The sequence below is a fragment of the Capra hircus genome, chromosome 9 (assembly GCF_001704415.2).
Source record: "Capra hircus breed San Clemente chromosome 9, ASM170441v1, whole genome shotgun sequence".
NCBI lineage: Eukaryota > Metazoa > Chordata > Mammalia > Artiodactyla > Bovidae > Capra > Capra hircus.
In genome coordinates this window covers 81,100,818-81,113,076 of record NC_030816.1, presented here as the reverse complement: position 1 = coordinate 81,113,076, position 12,259 = coordinate 81,100,818, and the positions used below count along the sequence as shown (strand labels likewise).

The window sequence follows — 12,259 nt, the reverse complement described above, 5'->3', positions numbered from 1 at the left end:
GTCTTACAAAAATTAGCGTATTAATTAAGCCTTCTTGGCAAGTAATTGCATGTTCAGTTTTTTTTTTAAAGATCTTTTGATTCCCTATATGAATGTAAAATAAAGGTTACTCCAGTGCCATTCTTCTTTTTCTTTAATGGCACAGAATTAATTTCTTTAGTAGGAAAATAAAAGCCTAGTTCTACAGACAGAAGAATATTAAGGAAAAAAAATTCCCTTATATACACATTTCCACTTTTTAAAAATATCATATAAAATCAACAATTTTAAGATTCTCAGCATGCTTGCACAGGATGTAAATTTTCTAACTCAAATGATTCTAATGTAGGCACACATTAATCTATGAGTAGCATTCCAAATATTCACATATGCTAACATTTCTACAAATTTTCTGTTATTTTCTGACAACTAGACTGAAACAAAGTAGGGCTATAACATGCTGAACTGTGCCCAGAGTGTAGTATTTATGTTTTCAAGACACAGGTAGTTGTGACATAAGATCTTTTAGACACAATAGCCCATGAAAGATTTAGTCCAAAGGCCAAACTTATCATTTATTCCATGGCTGCTATTAGTTACCACGTAAATGGACAGTTAACTCATTTTAAAGATGTTCCAGAAGCTCACAATGGGTTAGACATTTAAACAAAGTCACTCTGTGAAGGAGTTTGGGCCCACTAGCACAATCACATGCTTCTTATAGACGCTTCTTTATATCAGCGGTTTCATTATCAGCAATCAACTTACGTTATGATGCATACAAACTTTACTCATTTTGTTACTAGTATAATTACGAAGAAAATCCTTTCATGGATAAATTATGAAGAAAAAGTCTTATAAAACAAATTAATAAGCAAGCATTAAAGTAGAATTAATTATCAAAAAAACCCCCCAAAACCGAAACAAAACAAAACAAAAAACCAAAAAACAAAAAACCAGAGCCACTTACAGGGCTTGATGGAGTCTTTGGCCAGCCTGGGCTGCTAATGCTATCACTTTCATCTCCATGAAATGAGGAGATGCTAGCAGAGCTGGGGGACATTGGGGAAGGGACTGGCAGGTTGCCGGGGGTTGGGGGCTGAGAAATACCCTGAGAGCTGTAGCTATCCTGTGGTAGAGGAATAAAAAAAAAAAAAAAAAAAAGACAAAGGTAGGGCAAACTTTATTTAAAATAACAAAAAGCACATCCAGTTTAACAGACTAATTTTTATATATAATATATATATATATAAAGACATGTACAAACACACACACAAAACCACACACATATAAAGGTATTAAAACAACATTCTTAATTAGTATTACTTGGTAATTTTGCTGGATGCTGGATAAGACCACTAAGCCACCATGCTTATTCAAGCTTACATGGAATGCTAAGCATGGGTTACCCCTTATGAAAGAAAGAAAGGAAAAAAAAAAAAAGCTGTTCACCTTATTTATCAAATAAGGCAGGAAAGCAAAATATTAAGTATGCTGTTGTTGCTGAGGCGGCCAAAACAGGAAGCTATAAACTGAAGGCAGAGAAAATGGCTGCAAGTATCAAAACCAGGCAAGATCCCTTCCTTCTCCCCACCCCCGAGGCACTTCTCTGGGTGGGTCCTGTCCCTCCGCCCCCTCCCACACCCAGTTAAATGCCATAAGAACTAGTAACTTTCAGATCCACACCATGAAGGGGGTGGGGAAAGAAGACTGCAAACGTGTCGCACAAGATGGAGGCATGCAGAAGAGAAGAAACCAAATGAAAAATAGAGGAGAGGACACGGCAGCTTCAGCGAGCAGGCCCCACACCACGTGCAGAGGAGAGAGGAGTACCTTCGACTTGCCCTCCGGCTGTGCACTGCCTTCTTCTTTACCGTCGGCTTTGAGAGGCAAGGGCAGTTTGGATTCACTAGGAGACATCATATCTGCAAGACCCATAGATGCTAATCGAAAACAGGAGAGAGAGTTTAGGATTATACGTGTGACTCGTCAGGCTGTGCTCACTAACACAAGCTACCGAGTGATGGGGCACCCGAATTTCCCTCCAAGGAAGGAAAGAAAAAAAAGGAGAAAGAAACTGTAACTCAGAGAATGCTAATTTCTACAATCTAAGTAGCAAGGGATTCTTGCAATTTTTTCTTATCTTTAGGGGGAGAAAAGCAATCATTTAACTCAAGACCTAAGCCACCAAAAGTCAACTGTTATCAATATTATGTTTTCAAAATTATTACGGTTTTAATCGTGGAGGTGCAAATAGAAATATGCTCAACGACCAAATTGCTAATTAGGTGTTGGAAGCAAAGGCTGGGTGTGTGTATTTTCACTGGCTGAGTGGAGGATTTACTGCTTTCTTAACTTCCTAAATTTACACAATCCATAGTTCGTAAAATCACTTACCACTTAATACTATTTCACTCAAAAGTCACATCTATTACATATGGCCTAGGCTACAAGGACAGAAGACGGTTGTAACAGATGATTTCAAAAGCAATCATCGAAAGTCATCTGTGAAGGAGAGGATTTCTAATTACTTTGCAACGGGGCTGGTTTCCGTTCATTCTGGGGCAGGATGTACACGGATCAGTCCTCAGCTGCAGTTCAAAAGCCCAGGTCAAATACCCACACCAGCTCAAGTCAACCCTGCGATCCCAGGCAAGACTCATCTTCTAGCTCCTGACTCAGAAATTCAGTCAGGTTCATTTAGGCTATAGAATGAAAGGTCCCCAAAGGTCAACTGATTTTACCTGCAATACTAATAGACATTTTTAACTTAAAAATACGGGTTTAGCTTTCTTTTTAAAGGAAGAACAAGGCTAGAGTAGGGAATCAGTGTAGCTATCCAGGGTATAACTGCTGAATTTCTATAGAACCCCACTGTGCAAACCATCTGCACGGCACTGGGCTGTGAGTGCCACACCACCCAGCTGTGTGAAGAGGCAGAGTGAGGAGAGGTGGAAGGAGAAAGTGAGAGGGGAGAGAATTACGAGCCTTAAAAATGAGTGAAAACCAGAAAACATTCCCATTTCAAAAGAAAATAAAACGAGGTTTTATGAACAGGACCTATTTCACATTCTGCGAATCAAAGTGCTGGCTCAACCACTGCCGTGCACATGCAGCATAATGTGCCAAAAAAAGAAAAAAAGCTTAAAAAAAAAAAAAGGCTCCACAGATTGCCCACTACAAAATGATTATTGCACATATTCATGTATTACTATGTTTTAGAAAATAATTAGTTTTAATTACAGCAGTGAGAGAGTGAGCAGGGCTCTGGCGAATTAGCTGGCAAGCTTGGTGGTGTTAATTTGCTAATATCGTTAGCATCACTGCAGGTTGAGACCAGAGGTCCTGCCAAAAGAGCCTACCCGGCCACGTGCCCGTGAGTTTACATCAGCACACTCAACGATGCACTCTGAAATGCCTGTGTTTTCCATGGGCACACTGGCTTGTTTTTCAAAGCCCATTTGCAGCCCAGTCAGCCCTTGGAGTCATCACCACACACACAAATCATAATTGGGATGTTTTTCTTTCTTTCTTTTTTCAAATTACTTTCAATACTTAGACTTTAAGAACTGAAACAAAAAGCTTTTTCAAGTGATGCAGCTGCAGAGAAAAATCTATTGGGATCAGCTAAAAATGCGGTTATTTTTGTGAATGTGTGAAACCTCAAAAAAGCAGCTGAGAGATATTACACCAAGAAGACAGCCTTGTGCAAAGTAGCGGATGGCTTTCCTGCAGCTTTACCTCTTGGGTCTACCAGGATATGAAATTGGGAACATCTTTACATGAAGAAACCCCCTTTTGAGAAGAAGAGAAGAGAAAAAAAAGCAGGGCAAATGTGGAAAGTAGGGCTTCTTTACCAAAGTCCACATGTCCTTGGCTAGCTATTCCCAGAGTGGGCTCAAAGGAACGATAATCACACAATTCCAGAGAAAAGTGGCAAGTCATGGGCATGGGGTTTCTGTTAAATCCTGCTCCTTCTAAGGTTATAATAGTCTGTCAGTATTTATAATAAATTATGCCTGAATATGAGTTTTGAAAAATAGGAATTAGTAATTTCTTAGTAGTTCCTTCTTCATGCATTAAATGTGTTAATGTACACAAAAGTAATTATTTTTAACATAAAGCATTAGGCCAATTATTGAATTATGATAATGACAATTTAGAGTGATTTAAAAATCACACTGAGATGAATTTATAAGCATATATAGGGGTCTGAAATTCCCCCAATTTCTTCATTTTCTATTATATATTTTAAAATGGGCATTCAGGGTATGCAAATGTAAGTGTTTTTTAAAAATTATTTTGAGAGAAACATAAGTACAAAATATAGAGGAACAGCTTTACTTTGTATTCCTGCTTTGTATGAGTGTCATATACTCAATCGTGTCTGACTCTTCATGACTCCTCTGTCCATGGAATTTTCCAGGCAATAATACTGGACTGGGTTGCCATTTCCTTCTCCAGGGTATCTTCCCTGGTCCAGGGATCAAACCTGCGTCTCCTGTGTTTTATTTTACCAAATGGATCATAAGGTCTTTCCTTACTGTGGCTTTTACTGTTCCTTTTGTTAAAAAGTTTATTTTTGACTTCTTACCAGAATTCTCACTGAATCACTGCAAACAGCCATGTGTCTCCCAGGGCACTACTTTTTTTTCTCCTTTTCCAGAAGAGGAAGACCCCCAGTATTATAAGGATGTGTTAAATCAAAGCACTGTTCCTCCTACTGACATCAGTAATCCCATATGTAGAGTTCAGACATGAAAAGGGGCAGTAAAGAACCTGTGACTATGGAGAGAGCTGTGTGGGTACTGTATATACATCTTAAGTATTAGCCTCTGGCTTTACCATTGGAATTTAAGAGAAGAATGAGCTCTTAAAGTAAGTGTAGGTCAAGGTCCTAAGGCAGCTTTCCCACCCTGGATTTAGTATGTTCAACAAGAACATAAAAAACATATGGTGTGAGTAAAAGTGAACTTAAACATTCATTCCTACCCTTCCAGCTCCCTTGACTTAGTCTCCCATCACAGCTACAAAATTATTCCCAGAAGATGGTAAAACAGGACCAGAAACACACAAACAGTTCTTTTTCATGGCAAATAAAATACTCTGTGAAATGTTTAACTCCTTGTTTTTGAAAACACAGAAGGTTCTATCTAAGTGTATACACTTGCAGATATTCACCGTTTTTATATGTAGCAAATATATAGAGAATACAGTTAACACATACAAAGGGTATCAGAAAAGCTCAGGAGAAACACTTCTCTCTGGCTGGGTCAGCAGAGCTTTGAAATAATCCCCTGAAACTTCCTATGCTGACGCCTCCAAGGGGCCGGTGCCTGGCCACAGTGCCACAAGGCTGATCATTTACTCTCTTAGGTTATTCGGATGGAAATGCGCAAAGACTCTGTGCAGTGACTTCTGCTGAGGCGAACTTTGAATCACAGATGGTAGATATATTTTCTAGAATTTAGATATCTTCTTTAAGGTAATGGTTTATATGTAGATAATTATATGACTAATGATATTATAAAATGAAACATGAGTAAGTACAATGTAACTAACAGAACCAGTATTATATAAGGGTATATTTAATAAGGTTAAACTCGATTTGCAATTTTTCCCATAGTAATACATAATTCTAATCTTTTAGGCCAAATATATATTTTAAAACCACTTCTTTAGAGGGAAGCAAGCCCACTGTTCACCATCCCACTTCTCCCCGCATCTGATGGGAGGAGAGAATTGCCACATTCACAGTCACATTGACTCCATTTAAGTAATCTCTTGCTCACTGACGCTTGTAACAATTTGTCACAGTACACAGGAGAACTTGATTTTTGGCCTAGCACACCGTCTACAGGATAACTGCCTGAACTCAGCAAAGAACATGCTGGAATGCCGGTTGCATGAGCTGCTAACTGAGGTTCCTAAACACCACTGGCCATCATTTGTATTATCTGTACTTTATCCAAAAGTGTCCATGGTTGGAGAAAATGTTTTGGTGTTATTACTGGTAATTTATTTCCATGGGCCCAAACCAGGAAGACTGAGGTGGTGATGATCTAAGTCATTTCTGGCCCACCTCTCAGTTCAGTCGCTCAGTTGCGTCTGACTCTTGGCGACCCCATGGACAAGTCTAGACAAGCACCTGCTAAGTCACTTCAGTTGTGTCCGACTCTGTGTGACCCCACAGATGGCAGCCCACCAGGCTCCCCTATCCCTGGGATTCTCCAGGCAAGAACACTGGAGTGGATTGCCATTTCCTTCTCCAATGCAGGAAAGTGAAAAGTGAAAGTGAAGTTGCTGAGTGGTGTCTGACCCTCAGCGACCCCATGGACTGCAGCCTTCCAGGCTCCTCCGTCCATGAGATTTTCCAGGCAAGAGTACTGGAGTGGATTGCCATTGCCTTCTCCGTAGACAAGCACAAATCTAGACAAATCAAGTGTACACCTTCAGACCACAACTCTTGTCAGGAGCTGCACTGTAATTGTGGGCTCCTCTGTCATTCCCATGTCGCTCAGAGACTGTAAGGCAGTTAAGCAGATTCACCTGTATCCATCAATAGACACACAGTAAATGCTAAATCATCAATTTTCCTTGGATATGCTGGATGATTACTTTCTATCAGGTAACACTTGACTTAATAAAGCTGAAATCAAATCATATAAATGGGGAGAGGAAAATTTAATAAATGCTTAAATTATTAAAAATTCAGTATTTCAAAATGCACAATGCAATAAAAAATATACTACTACTGGCCCATACAAAAGACCATGAGGATAAATGGCCTTTCACTGAACATTTCCTCTGTATGAAATAACAAATAGCTGAATTATCTGAATAATAATAATAATAAAAAGAAACCCTCTCTGTGAATCTCCATTAAATTGGTTACTACTCAGGAATACATAAATCTTCTTAGGCAGGGCATCTATTTGTTGTTGGTTATTTTTGTGGCTCTAGGTCCAAAGGAAAAAAGGGAAAAATGAGTGCTGCTAATAGTGGGGAAAATTTATTGTGCGGTTTCAATGCTCTAAAGTAATCTTATTTCAGCAAGCCAGACAAAACACATAATGTCATAACCCAAATACACCATTACCTGGGACGGTGCTGCGAAGGAAAGGGAAAGCTTCTAGCTAACAGTTCAAGCTTTTCACCTTTCATATTAAATGTAAAAACATCCACCTCGCCAGGATGAATGACTGCTTAACATCAGGAAGGGCTATTTTATTTATTTATTTGAAAAGCTTGATTTTCACCAATATTTTTCCTCTTCCATAAACTTTTAAGGAGAAGTGATCAGGAATGGCACTATTAAATTAGGCCCTAGAAATCAACAAACGCTAGATGCTCAGTGGGATGCAAGCCCAGTGTCTAGCTGTCTGTCCTTCCTGATCAAGAGACAACAGCTCCTGGGGCGGCCTTTCAAAGATGGAGAGGTTAGAAAGGTGGCGGAAGGCAGAGGAAATGAAAAAAGGTTAACAAGTGGGAGCCTAGCCTCGGACTCCATGAGGTTTTCCTAACACATCATAAAGCACTGCAGGACACACAGCTGGCTATGCAAAGTTCCAGATTAACTACAGGAGGGAATCCTACCCAAAATGTAGGAGTCAGAAAAAGTTAACAGGTCAGGTGAAATACGTCAGGCGTTTTCTCATTTAAAGAGCAGTGTTCATCATCCCTAGATACTTAGGTGGATTTTAAGGAGGTGGTTCAGGACCTAAGGGGTCTAAGAATGTGGAACATGTGCACAGTTTTAGACATTCTTGTTGCTTCCACAAACTGCCAGAACACTCTTAGTCCACTAATCAGATTAGATTCGCTAAGAATGCAATTATTGAGCTCATGGAGTATTCTGAAAAAATTAAGTATCATGAAAAATTTAAAACAAATTGTTAAAAAATGCATGATTTCTCAACAGAGACGGTCTACAAATAGCACTTTAAAAACAACTATTTTCATGTATACAGTTAAAGGTGAGTTTCCCTAAATGCAAAAAAACCAAACCCTCTTTCAAATACTACCTTTTCCTACCCTTCAATCATTTCCTTTGAGATATGAATTTTAATGCTTATTTCCACCATCAGCAAACAGAGACTACAGACTTTGTCATGGGATCTTCCAATAATGTCCAAAGATAGAGAGAGCTTAGTGTATGCAAATACTTTGCAAGCAATCTCCAACAACACTTGAAATATGTCCACATATCACACAAATACAGAATGAATAAAATAATTTACATAAAATTAATATCCCTAAGATTTAATAGATGGAGCAAGTAACCAAGAGAAGCAGTATTTCCCCTCTTTTCACCAAATGATCTGACTGCTCAGGTTGCTTCTACACTCTCAGTGGTGCAAACAAAGAGGAGAAGAGGGGAGGGGAGAGCAGCCCTCAGAAGCAGGGAGCTGCCACGGTTACCTGTTGAGCTGTTCACCATATTGGGCGTCATGCTGTAGGGGGGCGCCTGGGTGTTCATTAGCCCAGAGCTGTTGTTCATGGGCTGGCTGTAGGGCGAGCTGGAAGCCATGAGTCCACTCTGATTCATGCCGGGAAAGCCGCCTTGCCTACATGAAGAGAAAGCACATGCATCCGTATACTGACCACGCACAGGAGCCGCAGTTTACCCGGCAGTCATTTCTCACCGTGGCGGTCATTATGTAAGGGGTAGGGCCGTTATTTTTCTTCTTCCCTTAAAATAATTTATTTCTTGAAGCAAAAGACTGAACGCTACTGCTAAGTAATAACTTAATGCACCATGTAAAAATTCCAAATAATATAAGTTCCACAAATAGTCATGTCAGGTGTTCCAGGTTATAATTTATAGAGAGGAATATGAACAGGAAAGGGGGATCTTGAAATAAGAACAGGAATTACAAAAGCAAGCAAAATTAATTTCTAACATTTAAAAAGATTTGACTCTTCATTAACATAACTGAATACCCTTGCATCAAAAACCAAAAGTCAAGAAATAAAAAGCAGATGGGCAGTGTGAAAATGTTGTTTAAAAATTTTTTACTTTGACCTAAATTTTCTGATATAATAAATACTGGAGAAAGAAACTCTAAAACTCCCTTTAACAGTGTGCAATTAGGTACTATTAAAAACACATCAATTTCCCTACATTAAAATTACACAGTAAACATCAGACTTCCACTTCTTTTTGTAGAACTTCAAGATTGCCAAGAGAAATATCAACAACCTCAGATATGCAAATGATACCACTCTAATGCAGAAAGTGAAGAGGAACTAAAGAGCCTCTTGATGAGGGTGAAAGAGGAGAGGCAAAAGCTGGCTTAAAACTCAACATTCAAAAAACTAAGATCATGGCATCTGGTCCTATACTGGGTTTGAAAAAGTGGAAGCAGTGACAGATTTTATTTTCATGAACTTCAGAATCACTGCAGATTCAGAATCACTGCAGCCCTGATATTAAAAGACCCTTGCTCCTTGCAAGGAAAGTTATCTCTAACCTAGACAGAGTATTAAAAAGCAGAGACATCACTTTGCCAACAAAGGTCTGTCTGTATAGTCAAAGCTATAGTTTTTCCAGTAGTCATGTACAGATGTGAGAGTTGGACCATAAAGAGGCTGAGCTGAAGAACTGATGCTATTGAACTGTGGTGCTGGAGAAGACCCTTGAGAGTCCCTTGGACTGCAGGAAGATCAAACCAGTCAATCCTAAAGGAAATCAGTCCTGAATATTTATTGGAAGGACTGAAGCTGAAGCTCTGTGCAGCTGAGGCAAAGAGCCAACTCACTGGAAAAGACCTTGATGCTGGGAAAGACTGAAGGCAGGAGGAGGAGGCAGCGACCAGGGATGAGACGATTGGATGGCATCAATCACTCAATGGACATGGGTTTGAGCAAACCCATGGAGATAGTGACGGACAGGAAAGCCTGGCATGCTTCAGAGTCCCTGGGGTTGCAAAGAGTTAAACATGACATGTTGTGACTGAACAACAAAGGAGTTTTTATATTGGAGGTAAGTGACCCAACAGGCTCCCAGTCAACCCTTCCTGCACTCCTAAGCAGACTCATTTTTATAGTGACTTAGTTTTGTGCCTATGCTCTGAGAAAGACAAACTTCTCTTAAATCCTGCAAAGAGGAAAAGGGTATTCTTTGAACCGAAGGAGACAACTGTCACACAATGTCATTCCTCTAACTGCTGGTAATGAGACAGGGAAAGATAGAGGGAGAGTTTTGAACAGCACGGTGGTTTAATTTTCCCAGGAAAATTAGGATACAGAAAGAAAGATAATGGTAATACTGCAAAATCTTGCAAAGACTCCACTGTTGGTAGTCAAGCTTTTCTTATGTCAATAGCACATTAAAAAAAAAAAACTTATCAAAGTTTTGGCTACTAACATTTACTCTAAGGAGTAAAGCTGATAGGAGGGCTAAAAATGCTGAAAGTGAAAAAGCTGGCTTAAAACTCAACATTCAAAAAAAAGAAGATCATGGCATCTGGTCCCATCACTTCATGGCAAAAGATGGGGAAACAATGGAAATAGTGACAGACTTTGTTTTCTTGGGCTCCAAAATCACTGCAGATGGTGACTACAGCCATGAAATTAAAAGACACTTGCTCCTTGGAAGAAAAGCTATGACCAATCTAGACAGCATATTAAAAAGCAGAGACATTCCTTTGCCGACAAAGGCCCATACAGTCAAAGTTATGGTTTTTCCAGTAGTCATGCATGGATGTGAGAGTTGCACCATAAAGAAAGTTGAGTGCCAAAGAATTGATGCTTCTGAACTATGGTGTTGGAGAAGACTCTCGAAAGTCTCTTGGACTGCAAGGAGATCCAACCAGTCCATCCTAAATGAAATCAGTCCTGAATATTCATTAGAAGGACTGATGCTGAAGCTCCAACACTTTGGCTACCTGATGCAAAGAACTGACTCATTGGAAAAGACCCTGATGCTGGGAAAGATTGAAGGCGGGAGGGGAAGGGGACGAGAGGATGAGATGGTTGGATGGCATCACCGACTCGATGGACATTGAGTTTGAGCAAGCTCTGGGAGTTGATGGTAGACAGGGAAGCCTGGTGTGCTGCAGTCTATGGCGTCGCAGAGTCAGACAGGGACTGAACTGAACTGAAAAATGCACAGACATCTGGCTTATCTGTTCTAAATTAATTATGATTACAACCCCCTCCACCTCCATTAAACTGCCATTTGGTGGTTCTTAATGCATAACAGTAAAAAAAAAAAAAATTAACAGATTACTTAAGAAATTAACATAGGTCATTAAAAAATACTATTCTTTAAGTGCAGTTATTTTCAGTGGATTCAACTTTCTGCTTGGTAGAAGTTCAAACTTTGCCTAGCTGAATATTCAAAGTATCAAGGGTTTGAGTGGTTTTTTTCTTTCTTTTAAATATTACACCAACCATTCAGAGAAATTCTACACAAACTAACACTTATGATGGCTTGGAAAGAATATTCTAGAGGGCTGAAAGGCTAATGTGAGTGTGGCTCTGGGAGGAAGGAGTGTTATTTCTGCCTTGAATTCTCAGCTCACCTAAGTCCCCCTGAAGGTGGTAGGGATTAGACTACAGGTCATTAGAACATGTCTAAGACCACCCGATGGTTTCCGATTCATCTCTAAGTTGTCAAATACTTATAAATACACTGCCCAGAAGCTATGAACATATCCCTATACAGTTAGGGTTTTAAACATCAACAATATAGACTATTGGCATTATCTTTAGTATCTTAGGTTCTCTTCTCAGGTGTTTTCATTCAACATGACAAGTTAACATTTATGTAACTGTTTCACAAGAAAGCAAGTATTACCTGTTGGGATCATTCTCTCTTAGCTGATAAATCACATGAAGAGCATCCTTGACTATGAACAGGCTGTGTTTTCTGAAGACTACTTCCAAGTCAGCAACTGCTTTCAAGTTTCAGCCAACTTTCACCTGTCCTTCAAAATCCAGGTTTAGGGGTCACCTCCTCTATGAAGGCCCTCCTTATTCCCTGACCTGGAAGCTCTGCCTTCTCCAGACTCTGTGCCTTTTATAGCTTTATAGCTTCTGCACTTTCCTTTGTATATTAACATAATTTAGGTTCATGTCTTGGCTCTTCTAGTGTATGCCTCTTGAGAAGTACAAATAAGCACATCACAGCTACTAAGAAGTGTTTGTTAAATGAATGGACAGAAAACGTTTTTATCATTGTGAACGGGCATTTGGATAAATGACTACCTTTTCAAGCTTCCACCAAATTCAGTTTCACATTTGGTGAAACTAACATGTGTATGAAACTCACAGT

The 12,259-nt window shown here is 39.5% G+C and overlaps 1 protein-coding gene across 6 annotated transcripts in view; it reads right to left on the bottom strand.

Moving 5' to 3' along the window:
* Window positions 1-12,259, bottom strand: part of ARID1B (AT-rich interaction domain 1B) — a 425,587-nt gene that overhangs the window by 35,722 nt on the left and 377,606 nt on the right. For 4 of the 6 annotated variants that reach the window (XM_018053399.1, XM_018053401.1, XM_018053400.1 and 1 more), the window contains 3 exons: window positions 8,401-8,546; window positions 1,813-1,922; window positions 950-1,108 (listed from right to left, as the gene is read on the bottom strand). In XM_018053399.1, coding sequence (XP_017908888.1) covers window positions 950-1,108; window positions 1,813-1,922; window positions 8,401-8,546 — 415 coding nt within the window. The remainder of the gene's footprint in view (window positions 1-949; window positions 1,109-1,812; window positions 1,923-8,400; window positions 8,547-12,259) is intronic. The other 2 variants (XM_018053402.1, XM_018053404.1) reach the window with 1 other exon arrangement.